At 48.9% G+C, this 21081-nt stretch overlaps 1 protein-coding gene across 2 annotated transcripts in view; it reads right to left on the minus strand.

The window, feature by feature from the left end:
• The window catches only part of mdn1 (midasin AAA ATPase 1), a 55902-nt gene that overhangs the window by 34351 nt on the left and 470 nt on the right, over positions 1–21081 (minus strand). For both annotated transcript variants that reach the window (XM_036550046.1, XM_036550045.1), the window contains exons 2-36: positions 20490–20716; positions 19678–19902; positions 19108–19215; positions 18707–18899; positions 18376–18585; positions 16880–17011; positions 16570–16673; positions 15486–15600; positions 15167–15366; positions 13913–13994; positions 13143–13238; positions 12565–12677; positions 11760–11908; positions 11607–11667; positions 11074–11285; positions 10633–10736; positions 9622–9766; positions 8560–8656; positions 8182–8295; positions 7940–8087; positions 7563–7670; positions 7315–7466; positions 6766–6944; positions 6251–6459; positions 5947–6093; positions 5715–5856; positions 5187–5321; positions 4012–4150; positions 3748–3886; positions 3152–3282; positions 2694–2832; positions 2370–2499; positions 1552–1803; positions 901–1098; positions 223–431 (exon numbers count right to left, since the gene is read on the minus strand). In XM_036550046.1, coding sequence (XP_036405939.1) covers positions 223–431; positions 901–1098; positions 1552–1803; positions 2370–2499; positions 2694–2832; positions 3152–3282; positions 3748–3886; positions 4012–4150; positions 5187–5321; positions 5715–5856; positions 5947–6093; positions 6251–6459; positions 6766–6944; positions 7315–7466; positions 7563–7670; positions 7940–8087; positions 8182–8295; positions 8560–8656; positions 9622–9766; positions 10633–10736; positions 11074–11285; positions 11607–11667; positions 11760–11908; positions 12565–12677; positions 13143–13238; positions 13913–13994; positions 15167–15366; positions 15486–15600; positions 16570–16673; positions 16880–17011; positions 18376–18585; positions 18707–18899; positions 19108–19215; positions 19678–19902; positions 20490–20716 — 5244 coding nt within the window. The remainder of the gene's footprint in view (positions 1–222; positions 432–900; positions 1099–1551; positions 1804–2369; positions 2500–2693; positions 2833–3151; positions 3283–3747; positions 3887–4011; positions 4151–5186; positions 5322–5714; positions 5857–5946; positions 6094–6250; positions 6460–6765; positions 6945–7314; positions 7467–7562; positions 7671–7939; positions 8088–8181; positions 8296–8559; positions 8657–9621; positions 9767–10632; positions 10737–11073; positions 11286–11606; positions 11668–11759; positions 11909–12564; positions 12678–13142; positions 13239–13912; positions 13995–15166; positions 15367–15485; positions 15601–16569; positions 16674–16879; positions 17012–18375; positions 18586–18706; positions 18900–19107; positions 19216–19677; positions 19903–20489; positions 20717–21081) is intronic.

Raw genomic sequence — 21081 nt, forward strand, 5'->3', positions numbered from 1 at the left:
GGTTGCTGGTTTGATTCCCTGCTGGGGCACTGCCACCACAAGGTATTTAACCCAGAAGTGCCTCAGTGAGTATCCAGCAGTATAAATGGGTAACATGTAAATCACTCTGGATAAGAGCGTCTGCTAACTGCCAATAACATAATGTAATACAATATACCCTCATGATGGGGCCATCATTTTGCTAAAAAAGCCAGCTGAATGATCCACATGTAGCTGGCTTACCGTCTGCTCCGAGAGGTTTATTCTGACCAGGTGGTTTCCTGAAGCCTTGGCCAGCGCCGCCACCAGACTGGTCTTGCCCACGCCGGGCGACCCCTCCAGCAGCACCGGCCGCTGGAGCTTCAGGGCCCGCAGGAGCCGCTGCGCATTCATGGCTGTGGTGCCGGCCGCCAGCGCGTAGTCCGCCAGGCCCCGAGCCTCACCCTCAGGGTCTGCGGGGAGGAGAGCGCTGATGCTGAACTCAGCCACACCCCCAAAACTGTGCTTCACTCACCATTTAATAATGACATGGTTAGCATCCATGCTTAGGAGACATGATTTAGAGGTTTAGCACTACAGGGAATAACTGAGTATTTTTTCCAAAGGAGGCACTGTATTAAGGTGGTTAAATGGGGATTCTGTGTTACATGAGATTGCATTAGGACGAATAATTGGCGTGATCAGTAGCTCATTGTAATATCTGCCGAGGCAGCAGTGTCGCATAGTGGTAAGGAGCAGGGACTGTAACCAGAAGGTTGCTGGTTTGATTCCCCTCAGGGGCACCCTTGGGCAAGGTACTTAAACGAGAATTGCCTCAGTAAATACTCAGCTGTATGAAATGGACAAAACTGTAGCCTATGTAAGTCACTTTAGATAAGATGTATGAGACAATAATGTAATGTAAGGAGGGGAAAGCTGCACCCGTGACGATGTAGAAGGGATCGATGCCAAAGTAGTCCTCCCCCCACTGTGGCTCCCTGGGCAGGCGGGGGTCGTAGATCCGGAAGGCGTCCATCATGTCCTCGTCCAGCTGGACCACCCCACTCAGCCTCTTCCTGAGGAACCCCAGGCACGCCCGGCGAGCGACCACGGCGTTTTCCGCCGCGGACACCGTCGTACCTGCGGAGAGGCCGCGGTGAGTACACAACCCTTCTGGTGAAAAATATTACACTGTACATTATATAAATAAGTACATAAAAAGTTAACAAATCTGGTCGTATAAACAATAGCATTAACAGAGAGCAGCAATGTTTGGCAAGGAAGTGACAGCTGCTTAAGTTATGGTGTTTCACACTTCCGGGAGAATAATGCGAGAAGTCAAACAAGTTCACTCACCTGCCCAAGCAAAAGGATATAAAATGAAAAAATTATTGCTCAGTCTCCATTATGCAATTAATGTCATGTTTTGGTGCTCCTTTGTTTAAAAAGGCATCATACTCATATGCAGTCATTATTATTCAATCATTATTATTAACAGGCATGAATAAAACTACCTCTGGAACAGGTATTAAGTGCTACAGTGTTCACCTGTTTAAGGGAACAGCTGTCTAAAGGGAGTGTGTGGTCAGTCACCTGAGCCAATGCCATCGATGTACACCAGACACGCCGCGTGCACGAACGCAGTGACCGTGTCGAGCCTCAGGTCCCACTCTGCCTCCTCTTCTTCTTCCTCCTCCTCCTCCTCCTCCTCACCCCGCTCGCACATCAGGTTCAGGAAGTTCACCCAGGACAGCACGTCTCGCACACTCAGAATGCAGCGGCGCCCGAAGTCCTGATTGGTCAGCCAGTCGATGAAGTCCAGCATGAGCTCCGCAATGTCTTCACCTGCAGGGAGGAGAGACAGCGTCATTCCAGCTGAAACTGACATGCAAACTCACCGATGGCCCAGTGCGAAATGTCTTAATGTATGTGGAAATAACAAATGGTTAGCACACACGTAAATGACACACGTAAGCTTAGAGGTAGAGTAGCATACACTATAGTGACCATGTGGAAAATGTTTTAGCTGTTTCAGGATCAGTGATTAGGGGGCAGAAAACTGGCCATGAAAACTGATATGCTGGGATACAGATCATCAGAGCTGTCCCTGATTACCTAAACCCTCCGTGACTCATCTATTCATTTTTTCACACCACATAATAAGGAAACTGAAAAAGGCCACCTAGAGCCTGTAATTTCATCCTTACTTTAACATATCTCAATAACTGAAAGCTGTGGAAGATTAATTTTACCCTTATATATGTAAGTGGCATTGTGTAAAACAGAGAAGCCCTATGATCTAGAACCCACCCCCTGGTTCCCAGGAGTTTACCCCCCCCCCCCCCCCCACCCCCCCACCCTTACAGACAGGCACCACCTGGCCCCTCCTAAGGCCCAGAGAGCACCCTGACCTTGGTGGTCGCGCTGGTCCAGGGACAGTCCAGGCCTCAGGTTGTGCTGGATGATTTGCAGCAGGTCACTGCGGCTGTTGCTCTGGGGACACCAGATCTCCGTGAAGCGGTTTCTGAGTGCAGGTGACAGCTGGGGACACAACAAGATTTGGGGGATCATCTACCCATTACAGCCCAGTAAAGTATTCCTGTGAAGCATCTTTCTCAGAGGTGGCACAGCAATGCTCCATGTGGTCTTGAACGTGCAACCCTCAGGCTCCTTTGACTCACAGCAGCTGTCAAGTGAGACCAACTGTCCCAACGCGCCCTGGCGGCAGCACTGACCTCCTTCTTCCCAAAGTCTCCGCCTGGGTTCATCGTTGCCAGGAGACGGAAGCGTGGACCAGCGGTGATGAACTCCACATCGTCATCGTCCCCACTGCCCTTCTCTGCCAGCACCAGGGACTTCTCCGTCTCCAGAACACTGGGGCAGAGAGAGGGGGAAGGGTCAAAGGTCAGAAGCCTGGGCAGGCAACTCTCTTAACTTCAGGCATAATGGAGGTTTGTGTCCTCCAGCTCCCTGACTTCAATTACATTACACAGCATTACAGATACCAAGCAAGCAATGTTGAACACATTCAATATATACAATTACTTATGTTTACAGTTCTACCTGTGTGTGAAGGAGTACATGGGCACTGTATGTGCAATGGGTATGGTGTAGTGTGTGTGTATGTGTATATGTGTGTGTGTGTGTGGCATATTTCATAAGTGTGTTTGTATTTGCACATAGCTGTGTCCACCTGTTGAGCCTCTCCAGCACAGAATCGTCGGCCAGTGAGATCTCATCCATCAGGAAGACTCCCTCCTCTTTCATAGCCTGAACCAGGGGTCCATCGTGCCACTCAAAGAGACGGCCGTCCTCAATGTCTGCCTGTATCAGGGAGGGTGCATTTCATACATTCACTCAAACTGGTAACCATACACAAATACCTTACTAAAGTAGAATAGGTAAGCACAGACCCTGTCCAAAACAATTCTTTATAAAAAGAAATGCATGCACTCATACAGTAATGTTTAAAGAGCCAATCTCTGAAATACAAACTGTACTGTACATTTAATATGCAATATGTGCAATTTGTTAATATGTAATTAATACCAGCTGAAACATATTAGGGATATGTATAACACATGGACATTTGAAATGATTTCTGAAATTCTGAAAAACTGCTTTGAGAAAAATAAAATCAGCATTTGAAAATATTCCACAGGCAAAGTAACTGGATGCTCCAAGCTATAATTTCAGTTAGAAATTCTCTGTGCTTCCAGGTACGTTGCCCGAGTTTGTTTTCTCCCTGTGTGGCGTTTCGTTCAGTGTGTGAGCGCAGAAGGGTGGTACCTCTTCTGTCCCCCGGTGCCGGACGGGGCGCAGCCCCCCAAGGAAGTCCGACGTCTCCATGTGCAGGTGGCAGTTCAGGGAGAAAAACTGCTGCCCAGCCAGAGCAGCAAACAACTGGCAGACGGTGGTCTTGCCGCACCTGCGAGGACGACCACAACTTCAGTTAACGCTGCGCTTCCGATTCCTTGCATTGCGGAAGCCTTGAAGCGGACTCCGTGAATGAACCGCACGGGTGAGGTGTGTGTATGACAAGGCGGGGCTTACCCCGTGTCCCCCACCAACAGGACAGACTCCCCGAAACGCAGCGCCCGCCCCACTAACACCACCAGCCTCCTCATGCCCTGTGTCCACACCACGTGCCGGAACTCCTCGGGCATGTCCGCCATGCTCTCCACAAAGCGACCTGCCAATCATTACATTACATTATATTATTACCCTTATCCAGAGTGACTTCCATAGGTTACAGCTGCATATTTACTGAGGCAATTCTAGGTTAAGTGTTTAGCCAAAGGGTATAGCAGCAGTGCCCCAGAGAACAACTGAACCAGCAACCTTTCGGTTACGAGCCCTGCTACTTACCACTACACCACACTACCACCACTCAATCACAGAGAGGGTCCTGCCAGTCGCTCTCACACACACACACACACACACACACACGCATGCACACGCACACACGCACACACGCACCAGGGACTTATCAATCACGTACACACAGACCAGAGACCTGCCAATCACATACACATACAGCAGATTTCTGCCCATCCCACACTGGACACATACCCCAGGTTATGCCTCTTAGATTGGCAAATCAAAGCCGACACTGTGATTTTATTAAAAATAGCACACAGCTTGTGGATGGCCAAGTCGAGCACTGTGTTCAACTGCTGTTCTAAAGGAAATTCCATTTTAGAGGGAGACAGGCTACGGAACAGTATTAACGGCTATCCCATATGATTGAGCTGGCCCCACTCTGGAATCTGCCGGTAGCCGGACAGCCAATTTCCCAGGCAATGCCACCCTAGCTTGTACCCACCCACTCTATAGTCAATATCAATATCAGCACATTCATATCAGACAAGCTGAACTCATTCAGCTGTTCCACGTCTCATGTGACTGGCTCTTTCCTATTTTCCGTGACTTTTTATATTCTGATAATACTTTTTATATATTATTTATAAGTTGTCATCATGTCATAAAACGGCACCGTGTTTTTAACCAAACTACTGAATGTGTATGGTATGACTGCAGTGGGGTCTGAGGTGTGTTTTAGAGCTTTGGTCACATTCTCTGGCTCCTGATTGGATCTTTTTGACCTTGTATAGGCACTCTCTGGCTCCTGATTGGATATGGTTGACCTTGTCTCGATGTGGTCACAATGTGGTTGGATGCGGTCATGATGTGGTCATGTTGTGGTGGCAGGTCATTGGCCCACTCACTGAGCTGCTTGGCGAGACGTTCGTCAGAGAAGAGAGCGTCTGGGTTCACCCTCCTCTTGAAGTGCTTCTCCAGGATGCTCTGAATGGTGGCCGCCTCCTCCGCCTTGCGCACGCGGCCCGCTAGCAGCATGTAGCCTGACAGGAGGAGCAACAGGACAGATCAAAACATGACAATCGCTACAAGTCAACCCTCAAAAATAAGACTGCAACAGTATATAACCGTTTGGCCACATACAGCTTAGCAACCCTGACACAGTGACTTATGGGCATTACTTCACCACTAGCACTACAAGCCATAGGAGGGAAAACAGCGCACTGGGTGACACAGCACCCTTCCTGCATTATGGCTATGAGTCTGAACATGGCCTTAAACCTTGGGATATGTTTAGCATTCGATTAATCTGTGTTGAACAAGTCACACGCTATAATGGACCAACAGCAATCAATAGACCCAGTCACTCTGAATTAAAACTCAAACGGAGATAAGTCAGGGAAAGGCGCGGCTGCCACCACACGATTGGTGCTCACCGTCGTCAGCCAAATGTTGCAGCCAATCGTGGGAGGGGTTGGTCTGCTCCTCCAGACGGTAGCGCTCGGCCCAGCGAAAGAGGTCTCTCAGGGTGATGAACCCGTGCTTTCCGGCGAAAACCGTGGAACCCCTGCGCAGGGACTGGCAGAAAGGCACAGAGGAGCTGTAACTGACGGGCAGCTGGACCGACCAATCACAGCGTGAGCTGAGCAGACGGAGGGCGGGGCTTACCTGGAGCTCCTGCATGACCTTGACCAGCTTGGTGCAATAGGACGGGGGCAGACTGCACCTCTTGTGCAGGATCACCTCCAGCTCCCCGCTGGGCAGCTCGTCAAAGTGCAGCTCCACAAAGCGGTTCCGGAAGGCTCTGGACAAGACCTATGGGGCATCGATTAGCAGTCTGTGAGCCTTAATATGACAAACATCTGTCCGATGCTGGACTGGCTACACAGTTAAATCAGCATGAGCATATCTTGCATGTGTTGGTGATACACATCAACAGCAAGATCGTATGTAACAGGGGTGTGAGGGATACCTTTCGGCCTCCATAGAGTCCAGGAGGATTCTGGGTGGCGAAGAGCATGAACCTATTATGGGCTTTGACCACTTCCTGTGTTTCGGCGATAAAGAGCTCTCTGTTGTCATCCAGCAGTCTGTTCAGAGCCTCCAGCACATCAGTGGGAGCCAAGTTTAATTCGTCCAGGATGATCCAATAGCCTTTGCGCATGGCGTCAATGAGAACACCTGCAGTGGAAAGCACACAGACACATACATACTCAGTGAAGAATTCAAGATTGTTATAATGTGACAAAGCTTAACGTTTCATCAAACACGCACCAGTAGCTTCAGCATCAACCCATTTTCTGCAGCCAGACAAAACCGAGGTCTCTACAGTGACCAATGAGTGACAGAGAAAACCACTAGGAGTCAGTGTAGCATAGTGCTTAAGGAGCGGGACTCGTAGAAGAGGAGGAGAAGAGCTCTCCGGGAGACGAGCGCCTGCTAAATGCCAATAATGTAATGTGAAGTGACGAATGAATGTAAAGTCACCCTCTCTGAAGACCAGCCTCCCCCTGCTGTCTGAGGCATAGCAGCCGATGTACTCCTGAATGTCCGTGTGCTCGTGGTTATTGATCCTCACGCACTGGTTTCCTGAAGCTGCTGCCAGCCACCTGATCAGGCTGGTCTTCCCCACTGACGTCTCTCCCTGGATCAGCACCGGGTGGGTCCTGCAGGGCCAGGAACAGCAGGAGATCACGGAAAAGTGAGGGCAGCCAGGCTAAGGAGGCCAACGCTCCAGCAAAATTTTAATCATTTCATTTGTAAGATCCAATTTTATCTGTGGTGTCAAAAGACCCCAGGTTCAGCGAGGACTATGTTCACCTCATAACGAAGGGCAGAGATCAATTGGGTGTTTTTTTTTGGGACTATTGATGGGTGCAGCCACAGGAACTACAAACGCCTCACGATAAAATCCATCAGTTCTGACCTAACCGGGGTCCCAAAACACAACGAGGAACGGCAAAGAAACCAAACGCGGTTTGACACGGAGGTTAAAAAAAAAGCACCGACAGACAGATCGGGGACGCGGTTTCCTACCCTGCGGACACCACCCGGGCCAGGTCCCGCAGGTTGAGCTTCACAGACTGGGTGAGGATGTAGCTATGGTCCACGGCCGGCTCCATCTCTCCCTGGGACACCCAATACCCTTCCATCTGAACGCATGGCTGGCCGGGGGGCTCCGGGATAGGCTGGGATGAGAGAGAGGGAGAGGATGCGGGGTTATTTCGTGGCAGCCCGGGCTGGATTTCGGCGCTTTGCTCCGACGCGGCCGTCGCCTCTCGTACCTGTTTCAGGCATCTGACGTTCCCCTCCAGCACGTACTGACACACTAGCTTCTGCACCACCGGGTGGGAGCTGCGGTCCAGCTGTGTGAGAAAACTCAGGCAAAAGCCCTGGAAAGGAAACCAGTCATGTTCACAAATTTATAATGAGACCGCACTTATCTGTGCAGCTGCTGTTATATTTATTTATTCATTTATTCATCTGTTAAGGACAATAAATAATGAAGATCCTGCACCAAATATAGTTTCAAATGACAAAAATGGAAATGTAATGTAATATAGTCCCTGGATCTCATCTCACCTCGTCTTCCTTGACACATTGATAGGTTTAAATGACTCTATGAAGATCTCGGGGTAACAGCAGCCCCTCTGAGGCCTACCTCGTAGAGTGAACGCTGGACGCTGTGGCAGGGGTTGGCAGCAGCATACTTCAGCGCCCTGCAGAGCGTCCGCAGGCTGTAGTGTGGCTTGTGGCCGGTGCCGTCCACCAGTCGGGAGCGGGCCTCCTTCCGCACGGCCAGGTAGAAGCTGCGGAAAGCAGAGACCGGAACCAGGTGAGTCCCGATACCTGCACAGCCTGCACAAACGCCGATGCCATAACAGGAGAGAGAGGAGTCTTCACCTTATGATCCCGTTGATGGAACTCTTGGGGATATTCAAGCCTTTCAGGTAGTCTGAGACCAGGATTCTCAGGTCCATTTCGTTTTCCAGCTCCTCTACATAAAGCTCTGTGAACCTGGAGACCATGCATGAATTCACATCCACATGATATGTAAGCACAAAGTGTCCTATTGTCTTATGGAGATTAACGGAATACAATTCTGCTAGAGCAGATTTGGATTAAAGTGACAGGACGGGTAAAAGGATGGAATAGTTATTTTATTCCTAATAATTATCTGCTGGGAGGGAGTAGCCCTTCTGTGGTCAGTCACAAGGCATTTCCCTTACTCCAGGAGGATTCTGGGAGCTGGAGTCCTATAATGGCCATTAGTTCACTTACCTGTTCCTGATCCCCAGCGGAAGGTTCCTCTTGCCCACATCAGTGGCTGGATTCATACAGGCGAAGAGGCGGAAGTCTGGGTGACGGACAAGGGGTTCTGCACACCAAACAGGAAATAAAACGTGACACAGATGTACTCAGCACAGCGATACGGTTAACTGTGTGAATTATTGGATTTGAAGCCCCATAAAGTCAACGGCTGCTTAGGATCTAAACAAGAACACGACAGTCATTTCTTGAGTCGATACCATATATGCCCTCTGCAGCTATAACCTCTGGTCTGCCATGTCATTGAATTAAAACAGTGGCATCAGAACCTTGCCACGCAGTACACCAGTGTGAATACAGCCTTGTCAGGCAGACCATTGCCAGCAGAATCTTTCCATGACCGTTCAGAACACGCCCAGGTTTTTGCCAAGCACTAATGCAGCAAACCGGCAGGCCCCGGGGTGACCCTGGCCCAGTGGATCTTTAAACCAATTCACACTTTTCAAACAGTCAGCTGTCCCCAGCCAGCCTTTCCCAGAGGAGTCTGCCAGAGCTGAGTCAACAGAACAGGCCTCCCCGCTGTGCCTGTAATGGGCACCCAGGGCTGATACGAGGAGCAGTTTAGCTCACCGCTAACATTAACGTGTGCGTGTCAAGCTGGAGCTGGGGAAGCCCGTTAGCATTCAGCGCTCAACCCCGGGGATGGCGTTTAGCTGAACGTAAACAGCAAACACCAAAGTCAATGGGCATTAGCAGGCCCCATTTGCAGCACAAATGCTCAGAGTGCCCGTCCAATGCCACCCACTGTCGCGAACCCTCGGCAACGTTTTGTGGCAGTACCAGTTGGCACAGGATCCCCGGCTCAGTGGGGTGCATCGCGGGCCCCTCAGAGCTTAAATGCGATACACACCTCCAGCCAGAGGCCCTGGGCACTCAGCCAAAAGCAAACCGGGTAACAGAATGACCACACAGCGTCTGGCGCTCCCACACATGGACTCTCCCGACAGCCGGGGCGGGGACTCTCCCGACAGCCGGGGCGGGACAGCGTTTTGCCGGGGCGGGTGTTCGCCTGACCTGTGTCCCCGCGGTCCAGCAGCACCAGCGACCCCGCGCTGCCCTCCAGCAGCCCGCTCAGACACTCCAGTGTCTCGGCCGCCGCCAGGTTGATCTCGTCCAGCAGAATCCACTCCCCCTTCTTCACCGCCTGGGCCAGAGTTCCCTTAAAAACACACACACACAGAGTCAACCAGCAGTCACCGCCTGGGTCAGAGTTCCCTTAAAAACACACACACACAGAGAGTCAACCAGCAGTCACCGCCTGGGTCAGAGTTCCCTTAAAAACACACACACAGAGAGTCAACCAGCAGTCACCGCCTGGGTCAGAGTTCCCTTAAAAACACACACACAGAGAGTCAACCAGTAGTCACCGCCTGGGCCAGAGTTCCCTTAAAAACACACACACACACACACACACACACACACACACACACACACACACACACACACACACACACACAGAGTCAACCAGCAGACTGACACAGGCAGAATGTCAGTCATACTGGGAGAGGGCCCCACAGCAACACCAGCAGAATTAATTAATAACTGATCAATTCATAGTTTACTATTGGAAGTACTATGTATTGCTAAGAACTATGTTATTGCCTATTGTTTATCAATTTAATCTATATGTACATGTGTTTGTAGTGAAGGGCGAGAGCAGTCACCCCACGCGGCCTCGAACCCGGGTCTACGGGGTACCAAACTGCAGCTTAGACTGCAACGCAAAGAGCCAGGCCCGTTGGTATGGCAGTCAGAGCGCACACTCAACCGTAGTGACAGCACTCTGTCACACTGCCCCCCTCCCCTTCACAGTGTTTTCCTTTCATTTGTATGGTTATATCTGATTAACTGTTGCATTGTTTGTCTTGTTGCTTTGCCAACACAGTGACTGCCTGTCCTGCCAATAAGGCAGCTTTAAACTGAAATTAAAATTGGAATTATCCACAGGCTCCAGGCACAAAGCACAGTGTAACAGAGCTGTCTGTGCTTGGGACGCAGGAGTGAGAAGGTGCAGGAGGACGTTACCTCCACAAAGGCAAAGACCAGCGCTGACTCGCTGGCTCTGATCTGCTGCTGGGTCTGACTCAGTCTCAGGGCCAGAGCCTCCCACTGCTCCTTCAGCAAGGCCACTGCAGAGAGGGAGGGAGAGAGAGGGAGAGAGAGAGAGAGAGAGAGAGAGAGAGAGAGAGAGAGAGGGAGAGAGAGAGAGAGAGAGAGAGAGAGGAAGAAAGACAGAGAGAGGCATAGAGCAAGCGAGACAAAATGATAGCAAAGAGAGAGATAGAATAAGAGCGAAATTAAGTGACAGAGAGAGACAGAGAGTGGGACAAAGAGAGATACAGGTTAACACAGCAAAACACACACAGACACAATATTCTGTTGTCACGCAAAACTATTTGACTGTCAGTTTGTCCATAAGAGCCACCCCTCTTTTCTTTTTTGGGTAATCGCGAGGCGTCCTTGTACCGTCAGGCTTCTTGTTGAGCTCCTTGGTGAGGGCGGACTTGCACACGTGATCCATGAGCTTGAGCAGGTCCTGCCAGCGCTTGCCCCGGAAGCAGGTCTGCACGTGGCCCAGGAAGGTCTCGTTCTGCTTGCGGGAGTACGTCTGGGAGAACAGGTCCTCAAAGGCCTCCCGCAGCGGCAGGAGGATCAGCTTATGGTCGACCGGCTTATACCTGCGGTCAATGTTAGAAAATCAGACATACGGCACTCAACTGACTTATACCTGCGGTCAACATTAGAGAATTACACATACAGCACTCAACTGGTTTATACCTGTGGTCAACATTGGAAACAATGGAAAATTACACATACAGCTGTCTTATTTCTCTCAGATGAGAACAATGTTGAGATGAGATGAATCCAATTAAATCCATTTAATTCAGACAGCATTTGCCGTGTTGTCCTGCCAGATGGTTAAGTGTGTTAGTAGGCTGAGAAGAGCGCCCCCCTCTGGACAGCCTCAGCCTCTCCTGGCCCCTGTGTCGTTCACTCACCCCCCCAGCAGGTCGGCCGTGTCGCTCTGCTGGTTCATATTCACCACGCGCAGCCTGTGTCCTGGAACGAGAAGAGGGGCAGGAATTCAGAGCCCAGATCTCCGGGTTTCACTCCGTGAGCTCGCAGAGGTACGGCCGAGGGGCGTGGCTCACCTGTCAGTCCCGCCAGGTACTGCACCGTGGAGGTCTTGCCTGTGCCCGTCTCCCCCACCAGCAGGACCGGCTCCCCCTTCTGCACGCACACAGCCAGCTGCTCCAGGAGCACAGAGGAAGGGCGCGTGGCGGCGAAGGTCTGCCTGTCTCTGAGCGCGCACACACACACACACACACACACACACACACACACACACACCGCGGTGAGCCACACAGCACACCTCTCAGAACCCTGCTTTACTTGCCCGTACTGCCAGTTTCTCAATGCTAAGTAGAGACGATTAAAAGAGGCCCCAAAGGTTGTCTTGACTTCTTATTCCATTATTTCACACACACGTCTTTTTTCTCAGTCACCAAAAAGCATTCATTACCCATGAATCTCACAAGGAAGTAGCGGCCTAGTCAAAACGAGCAGGGAAAACAGAGCGTTCTTTTAAAATGACCAGACAGCTTAATTGTCATTTTAGAGTGGCGCTGAACTAAGAATCAGTGCAATGTTTATTCAGTTTAGCAGCAGGGAGACTATCACTCTGTGTCAGCAGAGAAGTTCAGAGACCCCAAAGATTATCCTAACCTCTTATTCCATTCTTTCACATTATTTTCACCATTTCACATTTCATATTTCTTCTTATAATCAGCAAAAAGCATTATTGCCCATTAATCTCACTTTTTGTCCTTTTACACTGACACTGGAGCTAAGGATCAATCCAGTGTTTATTCAGTTTAGCAGCAGGGAGCCTATCACTCTGTGACTGTCAGCAGGTGTGGTGCGGACGCTGAGGGGCGGAGCGAGGTGTCGGCTTACACGCAGAGTCGCACTGCCTCTGCCTGTCTGCGGGCGAGGGTGACCCGGCCCACGGCCGCTTCCAGCTCGGTCACGCTCACGGCAGGCTGGTACATATGGCAGAAGTGCTGGACCTTGGGGGACAGAGAGACTTCCTGTTAGAGGCCACAACCCTCCTGCCCCAGCTGCAACTCCAGCACATCACCGCCCACTGGACGTGTCATTACATTATTGTCATTTAGCAGATGGTCTCATCCATCGCAACTCACATAGGTTACATAGGTTATATTTTATCCATTTTCACAGCTCGCTTTTTAAAGAGGCAATTGTGGCAATAATTAAATACCTTGCACAAGGGTACAGCAGCAGTGCCCCAGTGGGGAATCGAACCAGCAACCTTTTGGTCATGAGCCCTGCTCTTTACACTATGCCACACTGTTGCCTCAGCAGATATGACAATGAGCTACACCCATTACTCATCCTAACGCAACGTAATGTAACACAGAACCTCCGTTAAACCATTACTGCACACTGTCTCCATTGTTAAAAATGCTCAGTTATTCCCTGCAGTGCTTGAACTGCCGCCTTTGGACCGTTACCTTCTCTCTGGAGATGTTCAGCCGGCTCCCGATGGCCTCGGCCATCCTCACTCTGCTCTCTGGGCTGGACAGCATGGCTGTGAAGCAGTCCAGAGCCTGTGGGTCAACAACCAGCTGTTAGAGGGTGCTTCCACAGTGACACGCCCCACCACTGACAACGGTCTGAATTCAGAGAACGTAGCCATAATGGCAGAGTGAGGCTTTGTGAATCTCTCAGTGAAACTCGCAAATGCTATCAAACACTGACTCATTTTGAATCGAATATACAGAAATACAGAAACCTCCACCCCGCAGCAGACCCCCACAGCTGGCTCATGTTAGTGGGTTCCTGCAAACGTAATGGTCCCCCGTTTCTTTGGGGTTCATGACGCCTCACCCTCCCACTGCTAGAAAATATCACACCCGGTGTACTCGTGCCAGACCGTGGCATCAGGTGAAACACATTTAAAACATATTCCTGCTGCAGCTCATCTCATGAGCAGCTCAGCACATGGTCTACAGACTGCCATCTCTGTTACAGCTGAGGGACACTGATCCAAAGAGACAAAGTGTCCCACTGAACAAGCCGATGGAGGAACATAAGCTCTGAGGCTATAAACAGCCACAGAAACAGACCTAATTACAATGATCAGCGGAGTCCAATGATTTTGGATCAAAGCAGCTTCAGAATCTGTCCATTAATGGTGTAAATATGACCTCCGATAACCCGGCAACCCGGGTGAAGCTGCGCCCGCCCTCGGTAACAGTAACCTCGGTAACAGTAACCTCACCTCGAGGAAGACGTTCTGTGCGGTGGCGGAGGAGGCGCTGTCGAAGTTGTTGGCGATTCTTTCGCACCATTTCAGTAGGTCCCTGTGAGGAAACAGCACCGAGATCACCGATCATCACAGACAGCCAGACACAGAGCTCATGAGCAGCAGAAAAGAACGGGCCTGTCTCTGTAATCAGGACGGAAAACTGTGATACAGCCTGCTACGCTTTATAAAAAGGACAAAAATGATCTATAATGCCTTCTAATGACAACGCCTTGATGGGATTGTGTGTGGGAGATGTTGTTTATACTGTCACCTCCCTTAAGAGCCTCAGTGATTGGGATAACCAAGCAAACAACCAAAGATATAAGCTACAAACAGGTGTCATGCCAGTTATTGAGAGGATGCTTGGGAAAGCAAAATCTGTGATTAGCAGGAAGGATTCTGTTGACGTTAACACAGCTGGCTAGAATCATGAAAAAAAATCACAATATTGAGCAATACACAGTAATTTTACTGAACTTATACACTATATCCTACGTATATCTACCTGTAGCCCATACAATGTCCTGTATATATCATTACTGTTTACACTACTGTGACTACTGTATAATGCACAGTAAGAAAAAAATAACCCTTCAGATAAAATCTTCCGACTTCACTTAAATGGGTCAGGGTACTGTTTACTGTGGGTTGGTGTGTACAGACCCCTGACTGTCCTGATGTGACATCTGAGTGCGGGGCAGGCCCTCCACAGAGGACAGGCGGATCAATCCGGCATCGACCGCACCCCCACCCCTGTCCAGTGGAAAGCTAATTAAAGGCCCGAGGGCTGGCTGCTCATTTGACGGGGAGCTCACATACGAACTCACAGCTCCACGGCAAGCACAAAATGTCACGGTTTTATATTAACCTCTGTCATTACTGAGAATTCTGGGAATCATATGATCCTGCACAGGGCCGCTGATCGAGTCTGTGCTTGTGTGATACACACAGCAACACCGTGTAGGTAATTGACTATGTCCAGTAAAACCATAATCTAGTCTTAGAATCTATCATGAAAACATTAATGGATTCATTTCAAACACTGTCATTAATCTCACCTCTGTGCAATACAGATTTCAACACAGGTCACAGAGAACTCGATGTCACAGCTGGAGGTCCAATACTGTTTGTTATGATAAGAGCCAAGCCCATTCTTAACTGTGACTGTGCATGAATTTATGATGATCCTTTGTGAATGAGTGCTTTGTCTGTGAGTAGGACTCATACCTAAGCGACAGCCCTCTACCCTCCAGTCCTGCGGCCCCATCTTCTAGTGTGTTCTGGGCCACCTGTGGCTCCTGCAGGTTTCCTTGGTTACGCTGCAGGGTCAGTTCGGGAGCCTGGTGCTTGGGTCCTGTCAGGTGGCAGTAGATGTCGAGGAGACGCTCCACCACCAGGGTCAGGTTTGGGTACCTCTTCAGCAGTACCTTCAGAATGAAAGAAGAGCGATCATTAATCAATCCCGAAAGAGCGAGCTGGTAAAAGTAGACTCGAGAGCTCTGGCCAGTATTTCCCCCGTTCCCAGGGACACCGTCAGCGGACTAACCTCCTTCAGTTCCTCTCTGGTCATGTTTCCCATCTGCAGCTTGGTCCAGTACTTGTCCAACAGACTGGCATGGGTGTTCTGTGGCCTGTACCAGCCTCCACCACCGGAAAATAACCTTGAAACACACACAGACACAAAAACTAAAATTTCGTTTTTTTTTAATATTTTTCACCGTTTCTGTCAGTTTAACATGTGGTTGACTCTACAGAAGAGTAGAGTCTTCTTAACAGAAACATGAAGGTTGGGGTCTTTTTTGAAGGAAAATTACACGTTTACATATTGTGCAAATTGCAGGTCAGAGAAGTGGAATGCTGTAACTGCTTTAAAGGGGGCTGTATCAAATCTGCATTTATCAAAGTAGATGGATATATTAATGACAGAGAAAAATGCATATAAAACAGATCAAGCACTCAATTCTACATCAGGACACTTTTTGCCCAATCTGTGAACAAATCACTACCTTAACAACATGCATGTTTACACCACGACAGCACACAAACACATTCTGTTTTTGGGCTTTGATGAGAACGTTGATCACTGGATCCCTGCAGTATGTGCCAGTGTAGGTTAATAGATCCCTGGAGTTTGTGCCAGTGTAGATTAATAGATCCCTGGAGTTTGTGCCAGTGTAGATTAATAGATCCCTGGAGTTTGTGCCAGTGTAGGTTAATAGATCCCTGGAGTTTGTGCCAGTGTAGGTTAATAGATCCCTGGAGTTTGTGCCAGTGTAGGTTAATAGATCCCTGGAGTTTGTGCCAGTGTAGATTAATAGATCCCTGGAGTTTGTGCCAGTGTAGATTAATAGATCCCTGGAGTTTGTGCCAGTGTAGATTAATAGATCCCTGGAGTTTGTGCCAGCGTAGGTTAATAGATCCCTGGAGTTTGTGCCAGTGTAGATTAATAGATCGCTGGAGTTTGTGCCAGTGTAGATTAATAGATCGCTGGAGTTTGTGCCAGTGTAGATTAATAGATCCCTGGAGTTTGTGCCAGTGTAGATTAATAGATCCCTGGAGTTTGCGCCAGTGTAGCTCACTGGATCCCTGAAGCTTGTGTCAGAGTTTGTGCCAGCCTCAGTGATTCTTACCTTCTTGTAGCAAAGAACTGAAATCCTGGGGCCACTTCGATGCAGTCCTCCCTGCCCGGGATGATCAGCTTCCTGTTCTCCATCAGGGGAAGCAGCACGGAAATCTGCAAGACACACGTCTGTAGGCATCTCTGTGTGCACACACCGCCCCCCATTCCTACCCCTTACAGCCTCAAACGCAGCCGGTGCTGAATGCTGCCTCTGCCTGTGCAGTGAATCACAGCTGAGAGAAACCCCTGGCATATGGAGTCCGTGCACATAAATAGTGAGTGAAAACTGTACAGGTTTCCCTGTATGGGACGATACTCACCACATCTAAGGGTGCATGGTCAATGTCTTCCAGCAGGATCCAGTGACCCTTGGAGACAGCCTGGGTTAGAGTACCGGGCTGCCATACAAACTTTCCCGGGATGTCTGTACAGCGATACATGCCAAGCAGCATCTGAAATAAAACGCAAATAAATTTCAAGGTCACATGTGAATACTTTCTATATATTCTATATTGAATCCATGAGTGATCCACAAGCAATCTGAGCAAAGACTTTGCATTCAAAACAGGCCTATATCACACAGCAAATTGTTCAGTCACTTGTCCATCTGGCGGCTTCTTCATTAATAAAATAATTAGCCATAACAACTTTATATTACAGAATTTAATTTTGTGCAAAACAAAAGGTAGTATTTAAAGTTTGAACCCCAGTGTCCATTTGTTTCAGGATTTTGTATCTAACATGTGATCCTTTAAAATGCAGGCAGGATTAGCAATTTATTACATATTTGTTAAAGTGACATCTGTTTTAAGCAGTGGTTCTTTTCTTCCCTTGAAAAAATCCCTCTTTCAGGGATCATTTCAGAATAATTTGAGCTTTCAACATGTTCGCTCCTACAATTTTTTTAAGCATTGTCTTGTCAATTTCACTGTCATGTCAATCATACTTTCAGACATATCAGACTTGGCCAACTTGTGGCCCAAGAGCTTCATGTATCTCTGACAGCTCCACATGTGGGCTCTGAATTGAGCAAGAATCAGAGGAAAACCATCTATTAATGATTATACTGAAGCTATGAAGTATAACTGGAAATGTTACTTTTGGGTCCTGTGAAATTCATACAATGCTATTACCTTATAGACAAACAAGGGGGCGCTCTTGAGCAAGCAGAGTTGCCATCTTACCAGAGGCAAAAAAACTCAGTAATTCAATCTATACTTGGACAAAGAGCCATTCCACCACCTCCCCTTCATGAGTAAAAAAAATTATTTCCACCAACCTATATAAATGGATAATAACTGCTGTCAGTATAGTAAATGATAGTAAGGTTTTAAAAACTGTCATTTCCTTGCCTTTCTGACACTTTTTGCCTTTTCAATCACCTTCTGTGCTCACAGGAATGCTGAGGAGAGATCAGTGCAATCCTCAGACATGCTGGCACATTTTCACACTACAAACCCCACAGTGCACCACAGTAAAGCAAAAAGGGATTGGAGGATACGTGCACTCCACTGACATCATCCAAGTGACTCAGAGTAAGCGCCTTCAGAGTGGCAAGACAAGCCAACAAAGCTCACCCTACCCCAGCGGAACGAAGCCAACAGCGTTCCACCGCTACAGACTCCTTGTTGTTAATGGTAAATAACAAAGCTCAGACTTGAACCCGGGAACGAACACCTTAACCAGATGACGCACTCATGAGTCCCTGTAAGCGGACTTCTATGGCAGACGGATGTTACTGCCTCTGACATGACAGTTGGCCCATGCAGCTGCGTACCTATTCATTACGTATCAGTGTGAAACCACAGCCACTCACCTTGCTGTCTGTTTGATCGCCAAGCTGGACCTTGAGCATTTCTGGAGCTTTTGCATGTCCCGTCACAGCAGCAAGGCACTCCACCAGAGACGTTTTCCCACATCCAATCGGCCCCTCCAGCAGCACGGCCTTCTGGGACGCCACGGCCATGGCCAGCCTACGCAGATTCTGGCACGTTGAGTTGACCAGCACCAGATCCTTCGAGTAGCACTGAGGGAAAAGTGTGAAACAGAGGATCAAGTTTACACAGCAGACTACCAATTTCATATTACTATATATTTCAAAAATGCTTTTCTGAATAACAGGTGATTGGCACAGAAATGAGTCGTACTGGCTCTTGCTGTCTGAGTGTTTTCTTGGGCAGCACCACCCCACAGACAGCCACAACATTCTGGGACAGGTCTTCTGACACCACCTGGCCCCTCGTGAACTTATTCCCTTTCTCCTGACGCCACATCACAGAGCCCTGATTGGCTAGGACCAGGGCCTTCTCTACTTCCATCTGCTGCTCCTCTTCCAGAGACCTGAAGAGTCATGACATCACACAAGGTGAGGAGTAACTGCACATGGTTCCATCAGACATCAATGGTAAAGTACAAAGACGGTCCATTCCAGTTTTTGGGAATTAAACACAGAATTTATATAATGTGACATAAACTCACCAAAGAAACAGTGTATCAAATCAAACATTACCATAAAAAATATTTAAAAAAAAAAAGCAGTGGAACATACTTTATTTTGAGGTGGAGAATCTCCTCACTGGACAGGACCTTTCTCAGGAAGATGGTTTTCTGATTGTCTGTCATGTGGGACACCAGAGCCAGGCAATGGGCCGTGTACCTGGGGGGATAAAAAAAAAAACTTTGTCTTTGTCTTTTCATACGTACCGAGCCTGGGGGCAAACAGAGCTGGGGGGGGGGCATAAGCGGGGAGCTGCAGGAGTGGGCAGCAGTGTGGTGTAGTGGCAATGAGTATGGCTTGTAACCGAAAGGTTGCCGGTTCAATTCTCTGCTGGGGTAATGCAGTTGCACCCTCGGGCAAGGTACTTCACCCAAACTTGCCCCAGCAAGTATCCAGCTGTATAAATGGACAATACGTGAAATGGAAGCATGCAAGTTGCTCTGGATAAGAGTGTCTGCTGAATGGCCATGATGTAATAATATGACGGTGTAATGATGTAATAATGTGATGGTGTGATGATGTAATAATGTGACGGCGTAATGATGTAACGATGCGAGGATGTGATGATGTAACAATGCGACGATGTGATGATGTAATGATGAGAGGGGGGCGGTGACGCACCAGCGGACCACGACGTCGCTGGTGAGCAGCTGGGACACGCAGGCGCTCCAGTCCCACAGCTCGCGGTACTTGGCGCAGTCGCTGCGCAGGAAGCGAAGGGTGGCGCCCATCAGGTCGCGCAGCTTCATCCGCCGCGGGCCGTACTGCACCGAGGAAGACTCCGCGCTGGTGAAGAAGAGCCTCTGAAACACCGGCGGCGCATCGCGGAAGTACCCCGACGCAAACCTGCGGGGCAGGGAGAGAGCCAATCACGTTTACTCCTGATGTCACCAATCAAGCAATGGACAGAAGCAGCAGGGGTCTCAGTGCTTTACCTTTAATCTTAAAACATTACATTACATTATTGCTTTCCAGCAGATGCTCTTATCCAGAGTGACTTAGGCTGGCCACAATTTTATCCATTTTTACAGCTGGATATTTAGTGGGGCAATTGTGGATTAAGTATTTTGTGGATTAAGTTCAACTGTGGATTAAACTCCTTGCCCAAGGGTACTACAGCAGTACCCCAATGAGGAATCAAACTGGCAACCTTTCAGTTACCAGCCCTGCTCCTTACCACTACATCACACTTCTGCCCATTCTCATTTAACATGGATATCTTCTTTTTTGAGAAGTGAACCACAAAAACACCAAAACAATTGTTGATAGAATTCTGATGGATGATAGATGGATTGGATGGTACCATCCAATCAAACACTGCACCTGAGTTTCCTTCTCTCATAATGCCATGCAGGATACTGTTTATTAATGAATGTCTGCACAACCCGAAACAAAATGAGCCATACTGGTGAGGCTGACCAGGGAGCACTTACACGCGAGCGTCCGGGCTGATGTTGAGGAGTTTGCTGAGAGCCACGCAGAGCCGTTCATGAAGGTCATGGTTTATTCTACCGTCCGCTTTGATTCTCTCTGCGTTCCTCTCCAGCAGGTCCAGGACGAGGGGCCGAAGATGCCGGGCGATTAGGAGCGTGTAGTCCTTCTCCAGCAGCAGCTGAGCGAGACACGAGAGGATGCCCTGCCGGTCCTGCTGACTCCATATCTGCACACACACACACACACACACACACACACACACACCCAGAGATTGTGATTACAGACTGTTATGGGACTGAAAGCCAAGTCGCAATCCTCACACATAAAATACCCATTATGTAGTTCTAGTACATAGTCTAGTCTTGTAGTTAGTAGTTCTGATATATCAGGAATATCATATCTTCAGCTAAGGAGGTTGTCCTTCACTCATACCCAGATATCTTGCCTATCTATCATTTAGCAATTAATATTCAAGGCCTGGCACTCTGGGTAAAACAAAATCTATCAGTTATCCATCAACCTCAACACCACTTCATGAAAAACGCTGTATTCTTGCCACTGAAATGTCTGCATACGGCCACAGACCGCTAT

This window comes from Megalops cyprinoides, chromosome 17 (genome assembly GCF_013368585.1).
Source record: "Megalops cyprinoides isolate fMegCyp1 chromosome 17, fMegCyp1.pri, whole genome shotgun sequence".
In the NCBI taxonomy this organism is placed as follows: Eukaryota; Metazoa; Chordata; class Actinopteri; order Elopiformes; family Megalopidae; genus Megalops; species Megalops cyprinoides.